Source organism: Aethalodelphis obliquidens, unplaced genomic scaffold, assembly GCF_003676395.1.
Source record: "Aethalodelphis obliquidens isolate GAN/ISIS:26980383/991018 unplaced genomic scaffold, ASM367639v1 scaffold37, whole genome shotgun sequence".
Taxonomy (NCBI): Eukaryota; Metazoa; Chordata; class Mammalia; order Artiodactyla; family Delphinidae; genus Aethalodelphis; species Aethalodelphis obliquidens.
In genome coordinates, this window is record NW_020837981.1 from 13,861,380 (window position 1) to 13,885,040 (window position 23,661).

The 23,661-nt window shown below is 55.7% G+C and overlaps 1 protein-coding gene across 9 annotated transcripts in view; it reads right to left on the reverse strand.

Moving 5' to 3' along the window:
* The window catches only part of ADAMTS14 (ADAM metallopeptidase with thrombospondin type 1 motif 14), a 100,882-nt gene that overhangs the window by 12,502 nt on the left and 64,719 nt on the right, over window positions 1-23,661 (reverse strand). For 5 of the 9 annotated variants that reach the window (XM_027129984.1, XM_027129981.1, XM_027129986.1 and 2 more), the window contains exons 7-19: window positions 22,573-22,678; window positions 20,719-20,862; window positions 19,939-20,071; window positions 18,398-18,511; window positions 15,940-16,088; window positions 13,832-14,007; window positions 11,441-11,574; window positions 10,969-11,092; window positions 9,912-9,992; window positions 6,312-6,475; window positions 3,309-3,477; window positions 2,730-2,862; window positions 674-881 (exon numbers count right to left, since the gene is read on the reverse strand). In XM_027129984.1, the coding sequence (XP_026985785.1) occupies window positions 674-881; window positions 2,730-2,862; window positions 3,309-3,477; window positions 6,312-6,475; window positions 9,912-9,992; window positions 10,969-11,092; window positions 11,441-11,574; window positions 13,832-14,007; window positions 15,940-16,088; window positions 18,398-18,511; window positions 19,939-20,071; window positions 20,719-20,862; window positions 22,573-22,678 (1,835 nt within the window). The other 4 variants (XM_027129987.1, XM_027129988.1, XM_027129989.1 and 1 more) reach the window with 4 other exon arrangements.

Consider the following 23,661-nt stretch of genomic DNA (forward strand, 5'->3'; position numbering starts at 1 on the left):
TTGTCTCAGGGTCTTCATATGGCTCACACCTCAGGTCTCAGCTCGAATGTCACCTCCTCAGAGAGGCCCTCCCTGATATGTTACCCTGTTTACTTCTGCTCAGCTCCAACTGCAACCTGCAAATGCTTTTGTTATTGGTACTTGTCTCTTATGTCTCCCTCACTAGACTGTAAGCACCATGAGGACAAGAATCAGGTCTGTCTGGTTGGTAGTGGGTTCCAGGCATTCTTAGTACAGTGTGCCTGGAACGTACTTGGCACCTTAGTTTCCCGACCAGGGACTGAACCCGTGCGCCCTGCAGTGGAAGTGCCAAGTCTTAACCACTGGACATCCAGGGGAGTCCCAGTAAATATTTCTTAATACAAGAGTGTCTTACAATTTGCTCATCTGTAACACAGGGATATTAGCCCAGGCCTCCTAACTCTGTGAAGGTCAAAGCTGATAGTGAATGGATATAAAGGCCAAGCCCAAAACCATGGCCCAGCATACCGTTGGACTTTAGTTTTGAGAAAAATCAGATCAGATGTGGGGAGAGGGATTCAGCCAGAAACACTCAGCCTGCAGGGAGCGCCAGATCTCTCTGCAGCTCCTCCACCCAGACCCTCCTCTTCCTTGACTTTGCAAGGAAGGCGCCTGTCGGCCCAGCCCCTCCCACGCCCTGTGGACAGCTCACCTGGGACCAGGCTCCCGTCCGCCACTGGGCTGGACAGGGCACGCGGTGGCAGGGCCGGCGGGCCTCGGGCCGGTCCCCGGGGCAGGCCTTGGCCGGCATGGCCTTGTGGGTACCGTTGGAGAGGGGCAGCAGGCACTGCACTCCCCGAGTCTGCACTCCCAGCTTCCCACAACTCCGGCTGCAGGTGCCCCACTCCTCCGTCATCCACCTGGAGACAGACAGGGAGAAAGGTGGAGGAAAGGCAGGACTATGGGACACTTCCTCCCAGGGCCACTCCCACTCCCTGAACCACCAAAGGCAGGAACCACAGAGATGGTTTGGGCTTCAGAATGCTTGGGGGCCAAGCCAACCACCCATGTGGCTCTGCAGCTGTCAGGCGTGTGGCCTTAGGGAGGCCACGTATTCTCTCCTCTGTTTCCTCATCTGAAAAATGGGTATAATGCATATTTAAATCCTGACACCCTGCAGGTCCTCGGACAAGCTATTAACCCCTCTAAGCCTCAGTTACCCCATCTTTACATCAGGATTCTTTCAACACTTCATGAATATTTGCGTGTCTAGCATGTGCAGGCACTGTCCTAGGTGCTGACATTCAGCCGGGCACAAACAGATGAAAATCACAGCTTGCAGAGTAGAAGCCCCTACCATGGGGCTCTTGGGACAATTAAAGGACCTGTATATGTAAAGCACATGGCAGAGTGCATGGCACGCAGTAGGCATGTCATAAGTGCAGGCACTATTATTATCACCGTCAGTGCCTGCAGAGCTTTGGTGCTGATCAGCTAAGCCGCTAGTCTCCAAGCGTCTTTTAGCCACAGAGCAACTTCCAGCAGCATCTTAAGCAGGCGCCCACTGGAAGAGTTAGACAAAAGCAAAACTGCTCTGGTGGGGTGGAGGGAGGGGCAGCCCCCAACTCCCACTCCCCTCTGTTTCCTGAGGCATCATTTAGTAAACGACGGCTTTAGCCAACCCCTTCCCTTAACAAACAAAACAAAAAGCCCCGAAACTTCATTTGACATTTTACAGATAAGGAGACAAGCCGGGTGGGGTAACCTGCTAGGGGTCATGGAAGAGTTAGCCCCGCATGCTCTGTGATCACAGATGTTTGTGGGCAAAGTGGCCTGAATAAAAAGTAATACATAAAAAAGAACCATGGAGAGCCAGGGGGCTGGGGATCGTGGCCTGGGCTGGGCACAGGGAGGCCATGGCAGCCTCTAGCACCGGTCAGCAGCTCCCGCCCTGGCTCTGAGGTCCCTCTACCCTGTGGGAGCAGAGCTGCTGTGGATCAGTAAGGCCGAGTTGGAACCCCCCAACCCTGGGAGGACTCCTGGGAGGCAGGAGGATGGACTCAGCTCTTCATGGTTTCCTACTGGCCAGCCACCCTTGGCCCTACCTGGGGGCCACTAGAGAAGCCTGCTGGGGCTGAGGACGAGCTGGGCAACAGGCCCAGAGACCAGACATCGATCCTCCACAGATTATAGCTCTCTCCTCTCCCCAAAGCCACCTCCAAGTAACCCCAAGAACATGACCTTGGGCTCAAAAAGAGCCTGTGTCCTCAGGCCAGGGAATCCCAATCAGGGGCTAGACCACAGCTGGGCGCTGGAAGGCCAGACCGCATCCCTGGGCCCCAGATGACTGGGCAGGGAGGAACTGGTAGACAGCGTCCTGGCCTAGGGCCTGGAAACACTGAAATCCTCTTCACCTGCATGGACACCCTGGATCACTGAGGGAAAGCTGTGTCCCCAGATCGGGCCTCAGCTTCCCCATCTGTAAAATAATCCTGGGAGGAGCAGAACAAAGGCAGCATCTTCCTCCTTCTGGGAGTGAAAGTTAATGCAGAAATCCCAGAGGGGATGGACGGGCCAGGAAGGCCGCGCGGGCCATGGGCAGAGGCTGGCGTGTGGGTGCTCTCTGCTCAAGAAGTCCCGGCTGCGGGGGCTACGTGCCTCCACCCTCCAGCGCTGGCGGAAGCAGGCTCACCCGCCCCTCGTCCTGACGTCAGGGCAGAGAGAGGGTCCGCGGTCAGCCTCTTGTCCCTCCCCCAGAAAGCACTCACGCAGGCTGGGCACACGGGTGCTGGTTGCAGCGCCGGCGGATGGGCTTGGGCCTCTTCCTGTGGTCGCACAGGTGCCGCTGGACCATGTGGTGGTCTCGTCGGCGCCGGCAGCCGTACTTGGTGAACTGGATCCCTGAAGGGAGGACAGCCTGCCGTGGGGGTCAGTCTCACCAGGCCCCCACTGTCCTGCCCAGAACCTCAGGGACAGTGAGCTCTGGAGAGACTGCAGCCAATCCCCCCTCCCTCTGTGCCTTTGCATCTTCCCATCCCCAAGTCACTTTCTGAAGAAGCCTTCCTTGACCAGCCCATCTCAGGTGTCACTGGTATAGCAGGTGGGGACGTGGGCTGCTGTCTCTGTGCGCAGCTGGTGAGCCCTTACAGGGCAGAGGTCCTGCCCCGGATACTGCTCTAGCGCCCCCAGCCCAGCCCCAAGGCCCTGCCCAGGCACCCTGCCACACTCCAGAGACCTTCAAGGAGAAACTGAGGCACGAGCCGGGGACATGCCAAGTGGAGACGATGTCAGGCCCCCGACCCCTCCCGCTCCTCCCACAAGGCGTCTGCGGTCAGGCAAGCGAGTACCTCCTCCGCAGGCCTTGGTGCAGGGTGCCCAGTTCTTGAGTGCCCACTCGTAGGTGTCCGTCTCCTCCAGGAGCACGTTGTTGCTCCCGATAAGGGGCAGCAGGTCCTCGTGGATGACGTACTTGTAGGCCAGGCTGCTGCGGGGGCCACCCTCAGCTGGGGGGAGCACCTGAAGGGAGACAGACGAGGTGGCAAAGGACTGGAGAGCAGGGAAGCAAGGCCAGCATAGGGAGACCGGGGAGGAGGGGTCAAAGGGGAGGATGTGGGGTCAGAAGCAGAACCAGTGAGAGCCAGGAGGGGGCAGCACTGAGCACGCACTGGCGAGGCCTTTCAGACCTGTAGCCACATGGCAAAACTGAGGCTAATACAACCAACTCATGCAGCTCAATATCAAAAAAACAAACAACCCAATCCAAAAATGGGCAGAAGACCTAAACAGACATTTCTCCAAAGAAGATATTCAGATTGCCAACAAACACATGAAAGAATGCTCAACATCATTAATCATTAGAGAAACGCAAACCAAAACTACAATGAGATATCATCTCACACCGGTCAGAATAGCCATCATCATATATACACTACCAAACGTAAAATACATAGCTAGTGGGAAGCAGCCGCATAGCACAGGGAGATCAGCTGGTGCTCTGTGACCACCTAGAGGGGTGGGATAGGGAGGGTGGGAGGGAGGGAGACTCAAGAGGGAAGAGATATGGGAACATATGTATATGTATAACTGATTCACTTTGTTATAAAGCAGAAACTAACACAGCATTATAAAGCAATTATATTCCAATAAAGATGTTAAAAAATAAAAATAACAACAGCAAAATAATATAAACTCCAAAACAGAAAAAAAAAAAATCTACAAACAATAAATGCTGGAGAGGGTGTGGAGAAAAGGGAACACTCTTGCACTCTTGGTGGGAATGTAAATTGATACAGCCACTATGGAGAGCAGTATGGAGATTCCTTAAAAAACTAAAAATAGAACTACCATACGACCCAGCAATCCCACTACTGGGCATATACCCTGAGAAAACCATAATTCAAAAAGAGTCATGTACCCCAATGTTCACTGCAGCTCTATTTACAATAGCCAGGACATGGAAGCAACCTAGGTGTCCAGCATCGGGTGAATGGATAAAGAAGATGTGTCACATATATACAATGGAATATTACTCAGCCATAAAAAGAAATGAAATTGAGTTATTTGTAGTGAGGTGGATGCACCTAGAGACTGTCATACAGAGTGAAGTGTAAGTCAGAAAGACAAAAACAAATACTGTATGCTAACACATATATATGGAATCTAAAAAAGAAAATGGTCAGAAGAACCTAGGGGCAAGATGGTAATAAAGACACAGACCTACTAGAGAATGGACTTGAGGATATGGGGAGGGGGAAGGGTAAGCTGTGACAAAGTGAGAGAGTGGCATGGACATATATATACTACCAAACGTAAAACAGATAGCTAGTGGGAAGCAGCCACATAGCACAGGGAGATCAGCTGGTGCTTTGTGACCACCTAGAGGGGTGGGATAGGGAAGGTAGGAGGGAGGGAGATGCAAGAGGGAAGAGATGTGGGGACATATGTATATGTGTAACTGATTCACTCTGTTATAAAGCAGAAACTGACACACCATTGTAAAGCAATTATACTCTAATAAAGATGTTTTTTTTAAAAAAAAAAACAACTCAGGCTAAGCAGCTACTGTGTGCCAGGCCTGAGAACAGCCTGTGTGCCCATCGGTGATTCTCCTTCCCACACACCTAAGTTCCAATGAAGGCAGGAACCACGTCTGCTGGTCTGTCCTGCTCACCAGAGCACCCACACTGCCTGACTCTAGAAGATGGTCTACGATAGAGACTCTTATCACATATAGGATTGCCAATATTTTCTCCCAGTCTGTTCAGGTTATCTTCTCACTTTCTTCAAAACGTCTTTTTTGATGTACAAAAGCTTTCAATTTCCATGAAGACCAATTTCTCTCTTTTTTGTTGTTGTTGCTCATGCTTTTGGTATCATATCTAAGAATCCGAGATCATGAGATTTATCCCTCTCTTTTCTCCAAGAGTTCTATGGTTTTAGCTCTTGTACTTGGGGCTTTGATCTATCTTGAGCTGATTTTGGTATACGGTGTGAGGCAGGGGTTCAACTTCATTCTTCTGCATGTGCATATCCAGTTGTCCCAGCACCATTAGTTGAAGAGATTCTTCTTTTCCCACTGAATGGTCTTAGTACTCTCGTTGAAAATTAATCAGCCATGGGTGTACGGGTGGACAATAAATATAGGGTGAGTAGGAAGCACACGCTGGATTGAATTAATATGCTGACATCAATAGGCTTCAGACCCTGCCCTCTAGGACCTCCCTGACTAATGAGGGTAGCACCAGGAACAAAGCCTGCAGAAGGTCTCCCTGCCACCAGCCGGTGCCAATAGAGCCCCTCCCGGTCTGGTCTCCTGAGTTAACAATCCCTGCTCCATAAGCCCTGGCTTACAGTCTAGGAAGAGGGGGTGTGGGCAGAGGTGGGCCTCAGCTGGGACAGTGGCCCCATCCCCCTCTCAGGAGGCTGGCAGTGCCAGACAGCACTCCTGGGCCACAGGCCACTGGACTCCTGGCCTCACTTGCTGGCAAAGCCATAATGCAACTGGATACTGGATGATGGCAGAACGATGGGGGAACCAACCCAGGTCCCTCCAGCTCCTCCTGGGCCCTATTTCTGACCCCGTGTTAAGGAGAACAGACTCCCTGTGTGGGGCATCTCTGATCAGACAGTGAGACAACCATTTCTTTTTTCCTCCTCACTTGCCACCCTCCCAGCCTCGAAGCACAGAGGGCATCTTGGCCTTGCCCAGGCTCCTGAAGACACCAGAACAGGAGGATTTCCACCAGGCCTGCGTTGGCTCAGCAGCAGAGACGGTGAGCTAGGGGATTGGGCTGGGGCAGCAAGCGGGGGGGGTGGGGGGGCAGGGGCCACCATGCAGGGTGGGGACTCACCAGGACGGCAATGGCTTCCGGCAGGGGCCCACTGGTCTTGAGGCTCTCCTTGGCGTCCTCCACCGCGTACTCCCACTCCAGGCCCATTGCAGTGAAGGTCCGGCTCGTGGGTTCCTTGCCCTTGGGGTTGAGGATGAAGCTGCCTGTGACCTGGTTCTTCACCGCTGGCCATGGGGAGAGGGTCACACAGATTTCTATTCCCCTCCACAGGAGCACCAGCCACACCTCAGGGGTTTCAAGGCCGTCCCAGTGGGCCCCTAGGGGCTCCCTGCCCACCTGTCACTCCTTCCCACCTGAGCCTTTCTCCAGTCCGATGGATCATCCCACTGCCCCCACATAGCACCCCTGCCTCTGGACCCTGGTACACACCATTCCTCTCACTTTGTCTCCCCTTCTTCCTGCCCGACTAATCTCCACCCACATTTAAGGCTCAGCACAAGTCTCCCCTCCTCCAGGAAGTCTTCTTTGATTGTCCAGTCCTCAGGGATTTGCCCTCCCTACAACTTCGACAGCAGAGCATAGAGGCTAAGAGTACAGGCTCTGGAGCCAGACTGATCTGGGAAAGTTACTTAGCCTCCCTGTGTTGCCTCAGTTTTACCATCTGTAAAATGGGAATGGTAATTCTACCTAGCTCATAGGGCTGCTGCCCCATGAGGATAATCGCAGTATCCCTTGCCCACCAACCCTGCCATGGGGCTCTTGGCACAATCAAAGGAGTTCATATATATAAAGAACTAGGCAGAGTGCATGGCATGCAGTTGGCACTTAATAAATGGTAGGCACTATTACTGTCATCAGATCAGCCCCTGACTTTTAGCACTGTTGCAATTACAGATATCCTGTCTCTCCCATAGCCTGTCAGTGTACCTCCTCCATCTCAGTGTCCTCGGCCCAGCACAGCGCCTGGCACAGAGCCGGAGTATAAAAAATATCTGTTCATTTTTCCCCCTTAAAGTCCCAGTCAGCGAGTAACTCACAACTTGTAACTGAAAGGCGCTGGGTGACCGGCGGGCGGAAGGTGTATAGCTGCAGACACCCCAGCAAAGGCCCCCGAGTTACAGCCTCATCCACCCTGGAGGCATCAGGGGTCAGAGAATGGCTGCACCGTGGGACCCGAGCCCCCAGCTAGGTGGGGATGGCAAAGGCTCTGGAGCCCCGGGGTGTCCCCACCTGGTGTAATTATAAGAGCTAAGGATCCAGGGATGAACCACATGCTGTTTACTCTGCTCCCGCCTCAGTGGGGTCCTCACACGCATCCTGAGGTTGGTGCTGTTATTAATCCAGATGGGGAATCAGAGGCCCTGAGAGGGGCAAGGGTTTGTTCTGGACACACAGAGGCTGGTAGCCCAGCTCTCCGGAGGGCCAGCCTCCCTGCTGAGTGGGAAGAGAGACGCCCCCTCCTTTCCCGCAACCTGATCTCTGCCAGCCCTCAGAATCACCAGACCCTCCAGGCTAGAGCCGAGCATCTCCTCAGGCCCTTGTCTGCCTCTGCAGCTCACGACCACTGCTGTCCCCGGTCCCTGGATGTACCCCCCGCCTTCCTGGGGGTGGTGGGCTGGAATCTCCACCACCTCCTACCAGCTCTGAGCCCAGGTCCTACCACTGACCCACTCGGTACCTCCAGCAACTCTTTTAACTTCTCGGAGCCTCAGTTTCCTCAACTGCAAAATGGGATAACAAGAGGGTTATCATGAGGCTCCGACGAGATAACGAATGAAAAGCGCCAGCTCAAAGCCCCCCACACGGTGGGTATTAACAGCACGGCTTGTCTTCCCTTCACTTCCTTTCAGAGTCCGTGACCCCGAATTCCAGGAGCGCCTCACACATTTGGACCAGGGCCTCGGCCTTCGCTGCCAAGGCTGCCACCTGTCCCGGGCTTCTCCAGAGAGTACATACCCTGTTAGCGCGCGTGTGCACACACACGGGCACACACACACTCACTCCCACATACACATTCTGCACATTTACACCAGGGCCGCTGCGGATCTCACACACGTGTAATCACACAACCTGTGCTGATGACAGGTCTCAGTTCTGCTTCCCTCTCCCCCAGGCTCCCGGAGAGCTCTAACCCTCACCCCACAAACACACAGCAAGTGTGCCTGCCCAGAGCCTGCCACAGGTGCTAGGAGCCTCTGCCCCGACCTCCAGGGAAGCCCATCTGCTGCCTACAAGCCCATCCAGCTCCTTGGAAAGGCTGGACATCTGAGCGGGGTTGGGGGGCCGTGGGTGGAAGGGGCTGGCCAGGGGCCCAAGGGGCTGCTGACATTATGGAATCATCTGTAGGGGTGCAGTAGGAGGAGTGTCTGTAAGCAGCCATCCTCTTCCAGGGGTAAATGACCTTCTCTCCTTGTCCCTGTGCAGGCGTAATTCTCCACAGCCAGACAGGCAAGTGGGCAGGGAGGCGGCCAAGACCTCCCGTCTCACACCCCCTGTGCAGAGGTGCAGTTGGCAGGGGCACGGGGTAGAAGATGGGAGACCCAGGCCCAGACTGGCTCACCCTGCAAGTGAATGAGGGCACACAGAGGGCCCACAAGCCACTTTGCGCATCAGTTTCCCCTTGTGCCTTATGCCTGCTTGGACTACACTCAGGTGCCCTCCAGAGCAGGTTAGGAATTTTTACAGCTGTGCTAATGCAGATGTATGCTCCAGGGAGTGCAAGTTCTCCAGGAGACTTTTAAAATGTTTTGTATTATTTTAATAATAACCTAAAAATATGAAAAGTCAGCACTTTTGTAATATACAAGCTTGCCCAGAGATGTTAGGTTTTGGGTTCGCGTTTATGACGAGCTGGTGACAAGCAGGGTGACTTGGTGGCCACAGTGAGTAAGAGCGGCCTCTGTGACATGCTGAGACCCAGTGACATCACAGCCCACATGCCCTCAGTAAGGAGCCTGAGCACAGACGAGTGTGGGGGAACCCAGCCACAGCCCGGCGTGCGGGCAGCGGCCTTCTGCCCACCTGCTCGCCAGGAGCCTCCGCCAAACCATGCTTACGTGTTTTAAATTGAGATTAATTCACATACCAAACCATTCTGCCTTTCAAGGTATGCAATTCAGTGACTGCAATCATCACCACTGTCTAACGCCGGAACATTTTCATCACCCCCCACAGAAATCTGCCCATGGGGGCTGTGGGCTGGGGGTGGAATCTTCACTGGATCTCCTTTCATACCTTCTGATATTTGAACCATGGAGCAGGTTCCCATTTCAACATAAATAAAAATCAATCAATAAAAAAGGGTTCTCTCAGGCTCCCCTGGTGGCGCAGAGGTTGAGAGTCCGCCTGCCGATGCAGGGGACAGGAGTTCGTGCCCCAGTCTGGGAAGATCCCACATGCCGCGGAGCGGCTGGGCCCATGAGCCATGGCCGCTGAGCCTGCGCATCCGGAGTCTGTGCTCCGCAACAGGAGAGGCCACGACAGTGAGAGGCCCGCGTACCAAAAAAAAAAAAAAAAAAAAAAAAAGGGTTCTCTCCCATTATTCGAACTCATGAAATGCCCTCTGCATTAGAATCCTCTCCTCTGCCCTCCCAGCTCCCCCCACACCCGAGGGCAGGTCCCAGGGCCTGGCTGCCCATCTCCTGGCACCCTGGCACTCACCAATGTGGTGGGGGACCTTCTCCAGCTCCTCAACCTGGATGTGCCTGGCACCTGCTGGGATCTGCACCAGCTTGAGAGCTCCTGCCACAGAGGAAGATCCAGAAAAACCATGAGCATCCTGAGCTGGTAGCCCCACTGCCAGCATCCCCCATCACCCCCTCTCCTCACAGATACCCAGGAACCTCAGTTTCTTTGTCTGTAAAATAGGAAGGGGCCCTTCTCCATAAGGTGCTGAGAGGATCACAGTTCATATGGCTTAAGATGCTCTATAAATACTACTGGGCTCTGTGTGTGTGTTAGTTCCTATTATCTGCCACTTTCTTGACCCTCCTTTTCTCTCCTGACTTTCCCTCCCCTCTTTCTTCTCACACTTTAAGCCACTGTAGGAATCTTGATGAAATAGGCCATGAAGATCCAGCATGGGGGGCCCCCGTGATCCTCCCAATCCGAGGCCTGAAAACTAACCTTTCTCAGAGCAATCAACTTTCCCCCAGCTAGGAGAGGCATGGCAAAGGTGAAACACGCCCCAAGGGGAAATGAATCTAGTTCATACTGAAGTGTAAAGGACTAATATCCGGCCCTTTTCAACAGCAAGTGTGGCCAGATTGGAGGTGGGGAGGGAAGTCAAGGAACTCTAAGGCACCAGGAGTTCAAAGCAGGAAGCACTTCAGTTAAAAAAAAAAAAAAAGTGAGAGAGAAGAGCAAAAAGGAAATTACCAGTCCAGCCTGGGCCTCATCTACAGATCTGTCTGGACCCTCATTCCCACTAACAGCCCCAGGCCAAAGAGATGGCTGAGTTCCTAGGACAACACAGTGCCAAGCAGGAAATGCTTCTGAGCTCCCGAGCCCAAGTGCAGGCGCAGCACGCCTGGAAAATGAGGAACCACAGCTGGGGGCAGCTGTGGTCTGAGACAGGCTCCAGGGCGCCCCCCGCACCAGAACTGTGGCCCGGCTCAAGGAGGGAGGGCCCACCTAAGGGATGGTTCGGGCTCTAGGGACACTAGCTGGGCCAGAACCCCAGCCCCTCCTGGTCGTCCCCCAGCCCTAACCTGCTCACCTGCCTGCTTGGAGGCCTTGCCCAGAGTCCCCTTCACAGTCCTGCAGTGGGAGTTGTCGCCGCCACAGACCCCACACTTGTCATCTGCCTTCATGGACCCCACCTCCTTGTCACAGCCGACGGGCTGAAGCCAGAGACGGGGTCAGCGGGAAGAGGCTTCCATGCCCCACCACCACCCCCAGGTCGGCAGCCCCTGGCCCCCTCCTCAGTCCCCAGGCCCTGACAGGAGAGGACCCTGGACCGAGAGCCATTCTTGGAGTCACCGTGTGACATGGGCAAGGTCTTAAACCTGGCCACGCCTCTCCCATCGAATGGGGTTGGGCAGTAACCCTTTTCCAGCATCCCAAGGTCATGTTGAGGACCAAGGGGTGTCATGGGTGAGGAAGGGGAGGCAATGCCTGTCTTCCCAGGGAGCAGAAGGAGGCAGTGCAGCCCTCCAGTCTCCCGGGGCAGCCAGGAGGGGGGCACCTACCACGCACTCGCCGCGGGCACAGACGCTGTACGGGTCCCGGTAGCTGCAGCGAGTCCCGTCGTGGACCACCTGGTTCATGAAGACCACGTCCCCTGTGTCCTCTGACTGGCAGATCAGCTCACACTTCTGGGCGTCTGTGGGGAAAGGGACCACACTGAGCCAGCTGGGCTCGGAGAAGGTGGGTTGGCCTAGACCGACATTAACACGTGGCCCGAACAGGAAGCTCCAGGGGCCAGCTCTGGGCAACGGGGGGAGAACTAGGTGTGGAGCTGGGCTTCAAATCCGTGCTGTGTCACTTATGAGCCATGTGACCTTGGGCAAATTACCTGACCTCTCTGAGCCTCAGTTCCTTATTTATTACGCCTGATCAGTAAAATGCCACATCACGTCGTTAAGAAACATCAAGTGATAAAACAATAATAATAACAATAATAATAAGCCCACACTTAATGAAAGCTTACTATGTGCCAGACTTCTAAAACCTTTATATATTCTTACTGTACAACTTTAAATGCTTTTCGTGAATTAACTTAAGTTAAGCCTCTCAATACCCCCAAGGAAGCAGCATTACAGAGGAGGAAACCAAGGACCAGAGAGGTTAAGGAATTTGCTCAAGGCCATACAGCCACCCAGTAAGTGGCAGAGCCAGGATTCTAACCCAGGCAGTCTGGCTTGAGTCCTGCTCTGACCTCTACATACACATCACCAGTCACACATATGATGGTGAACCTTACCATGCCTGTGAACATTAGAAGGCTGCATGAAAGTGAGGCAGAACAGTGGTCTGTGCTTGGGTTTACAAAACGGAGCGGCAGTGAGGGAAGGAGGGAGATCCTTTCTAGTTCTAACAATCAAATCAAGGCTATTAACGTCCTACAAGAGTAGGTCCCGGAGAACATTTAAACACTTGCTGTGTTTCTTAGGAAAAGGGAGGCTGGGGCTTAGCTAACTTCCTGGAATTTGACTAAAAGTCCTGGGAAAACCCAAAGTCCAGCTGTCCCATTGGCCTTGCAGCCCTTCTCCACCCCTGTGGCAGCAGCTTGTGTGGGTCTGCATGGATGTGCAAGGCTTCCAAAGCAAAATTTGTAAGGAACCATCTGGCTCCAGGGTCCTCATCCCTGGGCTCCCGGGATACCTGGTGACGTCTTGCCCCAGCACTCAGGACTCAAGTCCGGAGCCACAACATCCAATACTACTTTGGATTTCATGCAGAGGGGGAGTCATATTCCTGGTGGGACCTGGGCCAGGGGCTAAGGGGTGGGGGGCTGCATCCCTCCCGAAGACAGGCAGGACCCTGACCAGTGCACTCCAGGCAGGTGGGTTTCTGGGCAGCCCTGGAAGCCAGCCGACAGTGGCACGGGAGTGGTGAGCTCCCCAGGCTAGGAGGAGTCTAAGCAGGGAGAAGACACTCCCTACAAGCATGTTCTGGAGGGGTCTGTGCACTGGCGGGCAATACACAGGCCTCCAAGGTCCCTTCCAACTTGAAGGCTGTCATTCTAAACGTGAGCTGAAGATGGAAGGTCTTGCAACTGATACTCTGGAACCAGGGCTACGAAGAGGTGGCCCTGGGCTCAGGAAAGGCCATTCTGATGGGCGCCGTCTGATGCCGAGGGCTACACGGTAGGGGGTAAGCATCAGGCTATGGAAGGACCATGGAGAGGCCGGCAGGGGAAAGTAGACTGAGAGGACCGTTAAAGGCCCTTCCAGCCTGAAGGCATGAATCCAGCCCTTCACTGGGTTCTCTCTGCCGCTGCGAGAGCCACCACTGGAAATGCTCCAAAACAGATAGGCACTGGCTTGGCCCCAGAATTCAGACCCTCCGCTTGAGTCCTGAGACCTGTGTCCAGGGTAGCCTCTAGGGGGTCAGTAGGAGGATCCCACAGATTCCCATCGGCCTGACTTTCAAATCATTTTCATTAACTACTGAAACAGTAGCACCATCAGTAAAACCTAAAAACATGGTATGTAATAGGACAAAGCTTCTCAAGGAGCAAAGCAAGGGGCACCCGCACCTGTACCGGGCCTTCCGCACAGGTAAGGACATGTCCGAAAGGCACCAACCCCGACAGCCAGCACTGCTGCCAGCCGGTACCTCTGGGCCAAGTAACCCTTGCTCAAGACATTGTCCTTGCATCTGACAGAAAACGGTCAGCATAAGCATACAGATCAAGGATGGCTGTGATGAGGATTGGGGCTCCCCCAACGCGCACAGCGCAAAGGCCTGCACAAAGGCGCGTGGCAACCTTGCCGACTGCAATATCCCTTTTGGTGCCACCGCTGTCCCTCCACCTTCACTGGTGGGCCAGGCCTGGGAAGCCCTGCCTGGAAAGACACGGACCCAGCAGATGCCCAAGGCCACGGGGTGGGCGTGGGGAGCAGGACTCCACTCACCGTCGTCCGGCTCGTAGGGGATCCAGCTGTGCTTGGCATTCTGGTGGACGTAATAGGAGTTGCGCTTGGCGCACTGCTGGGCCCGGAAGTCCTTGTAGGGCCCCGGACACTCCTCGCCGTTGCAGACCTGGTACTGGAACGTGGGCCCCGAGCACAGGCGGCCTCCATAGGCTGGGCTGGGGCGAGCGCAGAGAGACCGTGCTGGCTGGAAAGGCTCGGGGTGGGGGCAGGCTTCCCACATGGTGACCTGGGGTAGCCCAGCCTTTTAGAGTAGCATAAAAAGGGGCTCCACTTACAAACTAGAGAGGAACCCCCACTGTGAGGACTGCTGAGCTCAGAGCCTTGTGGTCCCTTCAGGCATATGCCACCTATTGTGTGTGTGTGTGTGTGTGATGGGGGAGAGGAGAGAATGAGCAAAAGAAAGGGGGCAAAGGATGGGGGGAGGGAGAGGGAGGAAGACAGGAGGGAATGACTAACCCCCTCCAGCCGGGCTAGAAGAGAAATCAATCTGATTCATCTTTGTTTATTCTTTCAGCCGTTACACAGCTCCTGACACATGGTAGGCCCTCAATAAATGACTCAGCTGCTCCTACTTGCATCCACTTCCATTTAATATCATAATAAACTGCGGAGTGGTAAAAAGAGACTTGGATTTGGAGTAAGAAGACCTGGCTAAATCTAACCCCAAGTCTTGCTGTCTTAACTTCTGCTTTAAAGGAGGGACCATAACACTTCTTATTTTACCTACCTCCTGGTGTGTCTGTGAAGAATAAATTTTAAAAAGGTATTTAAATCTGTACTCTCTTCCCCATGAAATTAAAAGGATCCGGTAAGATTATGGATACAAAGTACCCCAGTGAACAAGGTTACTGGAACTCTGCTCAGAGATGCTGGGAGGATTACATGGGTTTATGCATGGAAGTGCTTAGCACCCCGCCTGGCACAGAGAAAGTGCTCCGTGCACTGGGGTAATTATAACAGCAGCTGTCCTTTATTAATCTGTGCTGGGCATGGGAATGGTGCTGAGAGTGCATAGATTATACTTCATTTAAGCCTCATAAAATAAAAATAGTTATTATCGTAGACGAGTTCAATAAATGGGGATAACTCTCAGGACTGGGAGGTGGTCTATCCAGAGTGGGCATCACCGTGCCTTTCTTTAACCTGGCTTTCCTGCCCCCAACAGGTTGAAGGCTGTTCATTTCGTCTCATATTTGTAAAGGGTCAGTACACAGGAATAGGCTGCTCCAGGGGGCACAGAGCGTCCCTTCCCTGGAGGTACACAGCAGAGTATGAAGGACCACTCCTGAGGATCCTGGAGGGAGGGTGACCACCCCCGAGCCTCTGTGATCCTAGGACCCTGCCATTCTGAGGTCCCCATCGCATCACTCAGCACTGTGAGGGCTGGGACCGGCCCTGCCCCACAGAGGTTCAGAATCACTGAACGTGGAGAGAGCTGAGCCACACGGCCGGCCCCAGCCGGCCCCCATCTCTCACGAAGCTGTTCTAAGCAGGCTGCTTCAGCTTGGGAGACGGAGGCCATCAAAAGCTGGTGCTCAGAGGTTCCAAAACCATGGGAGGGGGTCCCCATAGAGGGGATAAATGGGAGAAAGAGATTATTCCCCCAGAATGCTGACATATGGGTAGGGGGTAGTGAGGGGGGGGACTTGATGTTAGAAAGAGGTAAGTTAAGAAAAATTGAAGGGAGTTTTGCTTCAGGTAGTAGGAAAGACACTTGGGGAATTTATCCTCCCAAGACATGGCTAGTGAACATTTAGACCAGTGTTTTCTCAAAGTTTAGCTGGAGGATGAGGGTCACAGGAGGGCTCGTTACACTGGCCAAGCCTTGGGCCCACCCAGATTCTTCTCAGACGAGAATCTGAGAATCACTGGTTCGGACCCATTCTCAGATGTCAGTAAGACACAAAGGGAGATGTCAGACCCAGGTGGAAGTGGTTTGGCGCCCCCAACAATTCTGGGCCGTCATCCACTGGAATACATACACAGCCACCTGCAGGGGACCTTCTTTCTTGTGCCCTGCCCCCCAGCGACTCCCTCTCCAACCCCCTCGGGCCCCTGCCCTGCCCACCTCAGCCCAGTGCACTCACGGGGGATTGTCACAGCTCCGGCTACGGGATCGAACCCCGCCCCCACACGACCGTGAACATGACCCGAACTTAGTCCAGGAGCTCCAGCCTCCATCCTGGCCGTAAGTCTGCTCCGGCGACTTCCAGATGCAGTGACCTTTGAAGCACCACTGGGATGGAGCAGAGGGTGCGAGGTCACCCTAGGGCCACCGCTGCCTAGCCTGCCATAGGAAGTGCCCAAGCGGGCACACGGCACAGCTGGCAGGCACCACAGGTGAGCCCAGAAAAAGGAACGTTAAGAGCACGAGCCTCAGGGTCACCCAGAATCCCAGCCCCACCATGCGCTGAGGGACCTTCAACAAAGGGCTCCCCTTTCTGACCCTATTCCTCGACTGTACCATGGGGATAACAGCACCTGCCCACAGGGCTGCTGTGAGCATTCGATGAGATAACACCTGGCACACACAGCCCTCCCGAAATGGCAGACGGTATTATTCATGGTGACAACAGCTGTGCAATTATTTGGTTTACCACCCCCAGAGAAACAAAGGGCTGATAAGGGAGAGAAGACACAATCTTCCCACACAATCTAGAGTTGATCTTGGCTCTGTACCTTGAAATCACCATCCAGGGACCCCAGGCAGGTATGTTCATGGGAGGGAAGCCAGCCACCCGGGAGGTCCATCCACGCAGTGGAGGGAGCATAGGCCTCAAGTCCAAGAGGCCTGGGTTTGAACCCCAGCTCGGCCACTACTAGCTATGTGTGGTTTGGGCATAGCTTCACCTTGCTGAGCCTCAGTGTACTTGCCTGTTAAATGGGACTGTTCTAAGAACTGAAGGCAGCAACACTCACAAAGCCCTCAGCACAAGGCCAGGCACAAAGGAGGGCTCAACCAAAGTCAACCCCCTTCCCTTTTCCTGTAGGGCCATAGGTAAGAAATACAGCAAAGCTCTCTGGGTCTTTTTCAAGAGATAACTCAGTAGTTCTCAGTCTTGGAGTCACTTGGGGAACATTTAAGAACTCTGGATGCCTCAGCTTCACCCCAGACTGAGTCAGGCTCTCTAGAGGTAGGGATTTTTAAAAGAAGTGGTAATTTTTAAAAGAAGCACTATACAGTTGACCATTGAACAACTCAGGGGTTAGGGGTGCCTGCCCTCTGCAGTTGAAAATCTACATATAACTTATAGTCGGTCCTCCATATCCATGGTCTGCATCCAGATTCAATCAACCACCGATTGGTAGTATTGTGGTATTTACTGTTGAAAAGAAACACATCCGCGTATAAGCAGACCCGTGCAGTCCCAACCTGTGTTATTCAAGGGTCAACTGAAATTTACAGGCCATAAACTTCACTCATTTCAAGTGTACAATTCAATGACTTTTCATAAACTTACAGCATTTGGCAACCATCACCACAATACAATTTTGGAACATTTCCACCATCGTAAGAGATATCTTGTGCCCGTTTGCAGTCACTCCCTGTTCTGGGGTGTGGGGGATTTTAAAGCTCCCCAGATGGTTCTAATACGCAGACAAAACTGAGAGCCGTTGATTAACTCTTATGTGAAATTGTGATAGGAGAGGGCCTGGTAACTCGAACACACCTGGAGCAGGTAGACCCGAGGCTCCAGGATAATAGCCCTCCAGGTCTGGAGCCCACAGGGCCTGTACAAGGCCATGGGAAGCCCCACACATCTGTGAAGGGACAGACCATTTATAGATGAGAATGGGAAGAACAGATAAGGGCAGAGGGTGAAGGGCAGAGGACAGGCTGCTGGGGGCAGCACCGTGCTTCTTCCCAGCCCTCTCATTTGCTTTGACATGACTCACAAGTTCATAACAACCCGAGGAGCGGGAAGGATGCTTGGTCAGGGCTCAGCAGGGGTCAAAGAATGGACCAAGGTCACCACACAGAAATGGGGGGAGGGGAGCAGGGCCAGCGATAGAGCAGAGGTGGGTTTCAGACCTCAGTTCAGGGCTCTCAGATCCGGGGTCCTCCTGACACTCACACACACAAGAGGGTGCAAACACACCCCAGGAAGTACACGAAAGGGCCGGTTTGCGGGGGAGGGGTAAGAAACAGCATGGTGGGCGGGGGGAGGAGGCAGAACACCTGGAATCTTCCCTTCACCCCTTCTCAGCTAGTCACCCTCTGCTTGACCTCCACAATTTCCCTAACCTGCCTGGGTTGCATTCTCCTCAGATGGCAGTAAGCATTCCTGCCGATGGACTGGGAGACAAGGCCAAACTCTGCTGCTGTAGAAGCCAAGGACTGTGGTGCCAGAGAGGAGAGGGCGTGTGTGTGAGTTCCTGCGAGGACTCCCTGCCCATCTGCCCGCACGCGAGGCTGGCTCCTGTCCTCAGCCCTCCCCCAGCCCCCGCCACGCATTCATATCCACACTCAGCAGCAAGGTGGGTCTCCCGTGGGGCCTGCGCCCCAGGAAGGCGCTCCTGCTGCAGCCCCCGGTCCGCAGGTACCTTGCCTGGCGCACACTCCGTCCCGTCCAGCGGGGGCCCCTTCTTGGTCTTGCAGAAGTAAGGGTTGTCAGGATGGCTGCACCACAGCTGCTTGCAGGCCTCGAAGGTCCTGAACTGCACGGCAGGTTCAGGGTCACTGGGCCGGACTAGCTCCCCAGCTCTGACAAGTTGTCCGGGGGCAAAGGACAGTGACAGAGCGAGGGGAGGGTGTGGTGGGCACTGGGGCCAGAACACTGCGAGGGGGGCAGGAGGGGCCCGTCTAGCCAGAGCCCCACGCGCACACAAGCTCGACCCCACCACAAGAGCCACTGGCCTCAGCGACCCCTCCTCTCTCCAACAGGGCACCGAAGAGAAGGCACCAGCCACAGCCCACACGCCTCTGGTCTCCCTCCCCAGGCCTCCCTCCCTGCCTTTGCAGAGGCCACTCTGTGACTGAGCAGGGACCAGGGTTTGAGGCTCTGGGGAGGCTGGGTCCACTGATACCCCCTGAGCTCTGTGCATGTGGAGGGCTTTGAGAGGGCTGCCAGTCTAGCCCAGGCCCTGCAGCACCCAGACGAGGTCAGGACTCCCACCTCCCTCTAATCTCACCCAGCCACACCAGAGGTTGGCACCCTTCTGTTTCAGACTGTCCAGGAAAGCCCCAATTTCCTTTTCTCTCCTATCATCCCCTGCTGGCCAGACTAGTGTCCTACAAACACAGCATCTGGGCACTGAAATCCCATATCCCAGCTGTTTCTCCACTCCCAAAGCAGAGACCAGCTGTTCCAGTGTGGCCTGGGCAGTGGGCAAGGTGGCCACACACAGGGCCTTCTGGTCCTGCAGAGCTGAGGAGGGGGCTGCGTTCCTGGATGGGGGCGGTTTGAGGTACTCGAGGCATCAAGGCCTGACCCCTCAGAGAGCCCCCTGCCCTGGGATGTCTGCGTCTCTGAGGCTCCACCTGGGCCCTGGTGAGCAGCTGTTCAATTCTCTCCTAGGTGGCCCTAGCTGATCACCAGGCTCCAGGCTCTCCCCTGCCCTGTCCTGCAGAGTAGGGACAGGGCTCTGCTCCCTTGTATCTATCTCCTCAAGTAGGGGATGGGGGTGGGGGAGGGGTGGGGAAGCATGCAATTGACCCCCTGGAGAGAGGTTCTATGGGGCACATGAGAACTTTACCAGTGTGGGAAGTCTGCCCAAAACATCCTCCAAGTGCCCAAAGAGCAGAGGGTGGCAAGTATTTCTCCACCAGGCCAGAGCCCAGCACCTGATCTGACACATGGGCCACCTGACAGATAAACTCCCCCGGTGACCAGCCCAGCCAGGATCCCAGCGGTGGCCCACCCTCTCTGTTCTACTCTGTTCCCATCTTTCCAGGCATTCTCCAGCCACCACACACGCTGGCCCCCCACCCCTCTGTGGGAGTGCGTGGGGCGGGGATATGGCAGAAAGTGGCAGGGCCTGGGCCCTGGTCACCCTGCCTGGGCTAAGGTGCTCTGTGAATGACCAGCCTGCACCCCAGGAGGACCTGACCTGGCATCCAGCTGGCAGAGGCCGTGGGAACTCACCGCTGAGCAGGTGTGGTACCCAGTGCCGAAGTCAAAGCGGCATTGCTCGTCCATTGAGTAGTCAATGCCGGGCAGCTCCGGGGGCCGGGGCCAGGCAGGTGCAAAGGGATCATCAAGGAGGCAGTCATAGGAGCTGCCGGCAGAGGCAGGGAGGTGAGCAGGGTGGGGACAGGAATTCCCAAGCTCTCCCTTCCCAGAGGAGGGGGTGTTAACCAAGCAAGGAAGGCCTGCAGGAATCTGCCTCCGCTGCCCTGTGCCACGAGCTGTGCTGTCCAGGGAGGACAGGCTGCCCTCCCCTCGCTTCCACCCACGACCATGTCTGGGAGCTCCAGGGCAAGGGGATCCAGGACTGCGGTTAGGCACTCAGCTTGTAGTTTTCTTACGGGGCCTGTTTTGCCCGCATTACAGAGACACATCATGGCCCAGATGAAGGGTTGGCTCGTGGACAATTTGAGGGCTCACTGCACTAAGAAGACAAGTCAGCCCGCCATGCAGGACGTACACTGGGCGCTGGCCGGCTGCTGCGTGAGGTTAGAGACAGTATCTCTGCCGGCACCCATCCCGCCCAAATCCACTCTGCGCCCATTCTCGGCCTTGAGCTCCTGAGTCCAATGCTTGTCCTGGGCCTCCACGTCCCCGGAGCCCCAGAAGCTGACCGGCAAACCCAGAATTGAGCATGTGTCAGGAGTAGGATGGTGTTAGGAGGGGAGATGACTTGGGGGAGATGGAGTGGCAGGCCGCTTGCTCCCCATCCGGGCCCAGAGGGTGGAGGTGACCTACGGGAGGTAGCGGCTGAGTTCCAGCTTGCTGCAGTGGGACCAGTGGAAGCGGTGGAAGGCAGCCTGCACCAGGGGCGCCATGACGCTGCCCAGACTGGTCTCATCTGCGCAGCCGTTCCCCTGACCATCGTGCTCCATGCCGAGCCTGGAGGGTGGGGGAGGACAGAGGGGAGCCCTCAGTCATGCCCAGGGAGCCCACCCCTGGGGAGATGAGCAGGCGGGCCTGAGACCCTGCCCTGACCAGGCTTCAGACTGTGACTTCTGGCCTCAGTTTCCCCACCATGCAGTGGAGAGGGCCACCCCTCTGGATGGAAGCTGAGACCCCACCTGGCCCCCCAGTGGGGCTGGACTCATTCTGCCCTCCTGACCCCTCCTCAAACCCTACCCACATCCTCACAGTTTCCGAGGTCAGCTCCAGCTCCACTCTGGCCCCAGGACACCTTTCCTGGCCGCCCTCCCTGTGGGCCGCCCTCCCACAGCAGGGAATGCCTGTACCACCGTTAAGAACTCACACGCCATGCACTGTCTTCCCTCCAGACCCAAGGTCTCACGTGCAAGGACCAGTTTCATTCTGTTCAGTTCGACCTCCCTTACTGCGCCCTCCCTGGGTGCCAGCCTCCTTCGCTTCTCCTAGACCCCGCGGTACCCAGCACAGAGCTTTGTGTGTGGTACCTACCCGCCGTGATGATAGTTTAAATGTAAAAGTTTGCTCTTTCTAGTTAACACCAAAGCCCAAAGGTTCTAAATTCTTAAACACTCCCAGGAGTCTGCATTTGGCCTTGACCACTAGACAGACACATGGGCCTCTAAGCTTGACCTTGTCTCTCCATAGGGAGGGGCTCTGTGAGTGAAGAGTGGACACGCCCTGCCCCCCCACATACAGGAAGACAAACTCCTGGCTCCAGGATATGTGGAAGCATTGGCTGCCGGGGCAGGAAGGGACCTCAGAGGTTCCCCTGGTGTCAGCCTCCGTGTTGCAGATGAGGAAACGGAGGCCCCAGAGAGGAGGTGCTACCCACCCAGTGAGCGGCAGGGCTGGGATGAAATCGCAGGGGCAGGCAGATGCAGAGAGGGGCATGGCCAACCACAGATGGCAGGCTCGCCCTCGGGACTGGCCCACTGCTCTCATTCCCATGTCCTTCCAGCTGCAGAAAACAGCCCTCACTCTGTGTGTGGGCTGGGGGCGGGCAAGCTGGGGGCGGGTCCCGTAGCTCTGCCCTTGTGGACAGACAAGGCCAGGAGACGTGACTGTGACAGGTATATGTCACCACCAGACACTGGATGGTGGATTATTTGTTTTCTCCCAGCACGTAGCTTCTTGCATGCTTTTCTGTCCCGTTCTCCACTGCAGCCCTATTTCTAGAACAGGGCCTGGCACACCTCAGGCGCTCAAGAAATACTGGTTGAATGAATGAATGAACATGCTCTAAACCAAATCCGGGCCCGAGGATCACACAAGCCCGCCACCCGCTTGGCCCGAGGCCTGGGTCTAAGTGCCCCTGTTTATGATGGACTCAGGCCAGGGCTCCATCGCGGAGCACTGGGAGGGCCTTGAGGTGTGGCTGAGATGGAGGGATAGAGGCCACCCAGAGAGCAGAGCACTGCCTATAAGGCGACACTGCTACTGGCCTGCCAGAGGCAGGGCCACATCTGGTCTCCCAAGGCCCTGGATTTGGGGCTGGGCCCAAGGCAGGGCCAGAATTGCTGTCTGGGCCCCAGGGCTCCATCCCCGTCGGGGCAGCTCCTCTGGCATCTCCCTGGACACTAGGAAGGGAGTCCCAACTGGGGCGAAGCCTCCCACACCCGCAGACCTCCGCAGAGCTCAAGGCACCGCTCGCCCCTCAGTGCCACTTACACGTGGCCGGTCTCGTGGGCCACCACGAAGGCCGAGGAGAAGCCATCTTCGTGGTTAAGGGCACAGCTTCTCAGGGGGTGGCACATGCCAGTAACAGGTGCGTACCCTGCCAGGGAGAGGGAGAGAGGGCAGAGAGAGAGGTCACGTGCAGGTGAGGTAGGACTCGACGAGGTCTGTGCCGAGCCAGCCACCGCAGGGGCGTCCAGACCTGGTCACCACCGGAGGGTCCCTGGAGGAAGAAGGATCCTTCCAACGCGCCCCCCGTGTGTACGCACCCGCAGTACAGCTCCTGGGCCAAGCTGCCCCCACGTCCTAAGGCTTGCCGCCCTCCCTCCTGGCCTGCAGCTCTCTGTGCCTGTCGGCCCCAAGCCTGCATACAGCCGACTTCCGAGCTGCATCCCTCCAGACAGTCAGTTCGCTGGTGAGTCAACAAACAAGCTCCAAATGTGTGTACGCGGGGTAGCAGGTGGCACCGTGTTAGAGACTACGGGGAACACAGGCGCGAGCCCGCATCCCCCCAGCACACCCACACACCGGAGGGGCAGACGGCTTAGCAGGGAGACTAGGGGTCACGAGGTCAGCCTAGGTGTGGGCCTGCAGGGCCGGAGTTCAAGGAGCACAGAGGGGTGTGTGGGTGGCTAGGGGGAAGGCCTCTGACCGAAGGGGTTGAGCGGGACCAGGGAATGACTTACGGGGGCCTAGAGCTGGGCCTGGAGGACAGGCGAGAGACTCTGGCGAGGTGGGGGGCGGGCAGGGGGAGGGGAGGACACGGGCAAGGGGCAGACACAGCTGCGCAGGCCTCAGGAGCCGCGGGCAGTGCAGGGGGCCGGCACGTGGCACTGAGTAAGCAGCTTTGTGTGCGAGGCCCGTGATCTACGGGGGCTGCTTCCCCGCCTCCCCAGGGCCCGTAATCAGCTGGGAGGGCAGCCTGGGCTGAGGAAGACATCTGAGGAGGGGGAGATGGTAGAGAGCGCTCCCTGCCTCGGGCCTTCAGCCAACCATGACCAGATAGCTATTCCTTGTCTTCGGAATTGCTGAAATCCTCTCTTATTAGAGATGGTTTTGGGGGTGTAACAAGAAGCTGTGGTG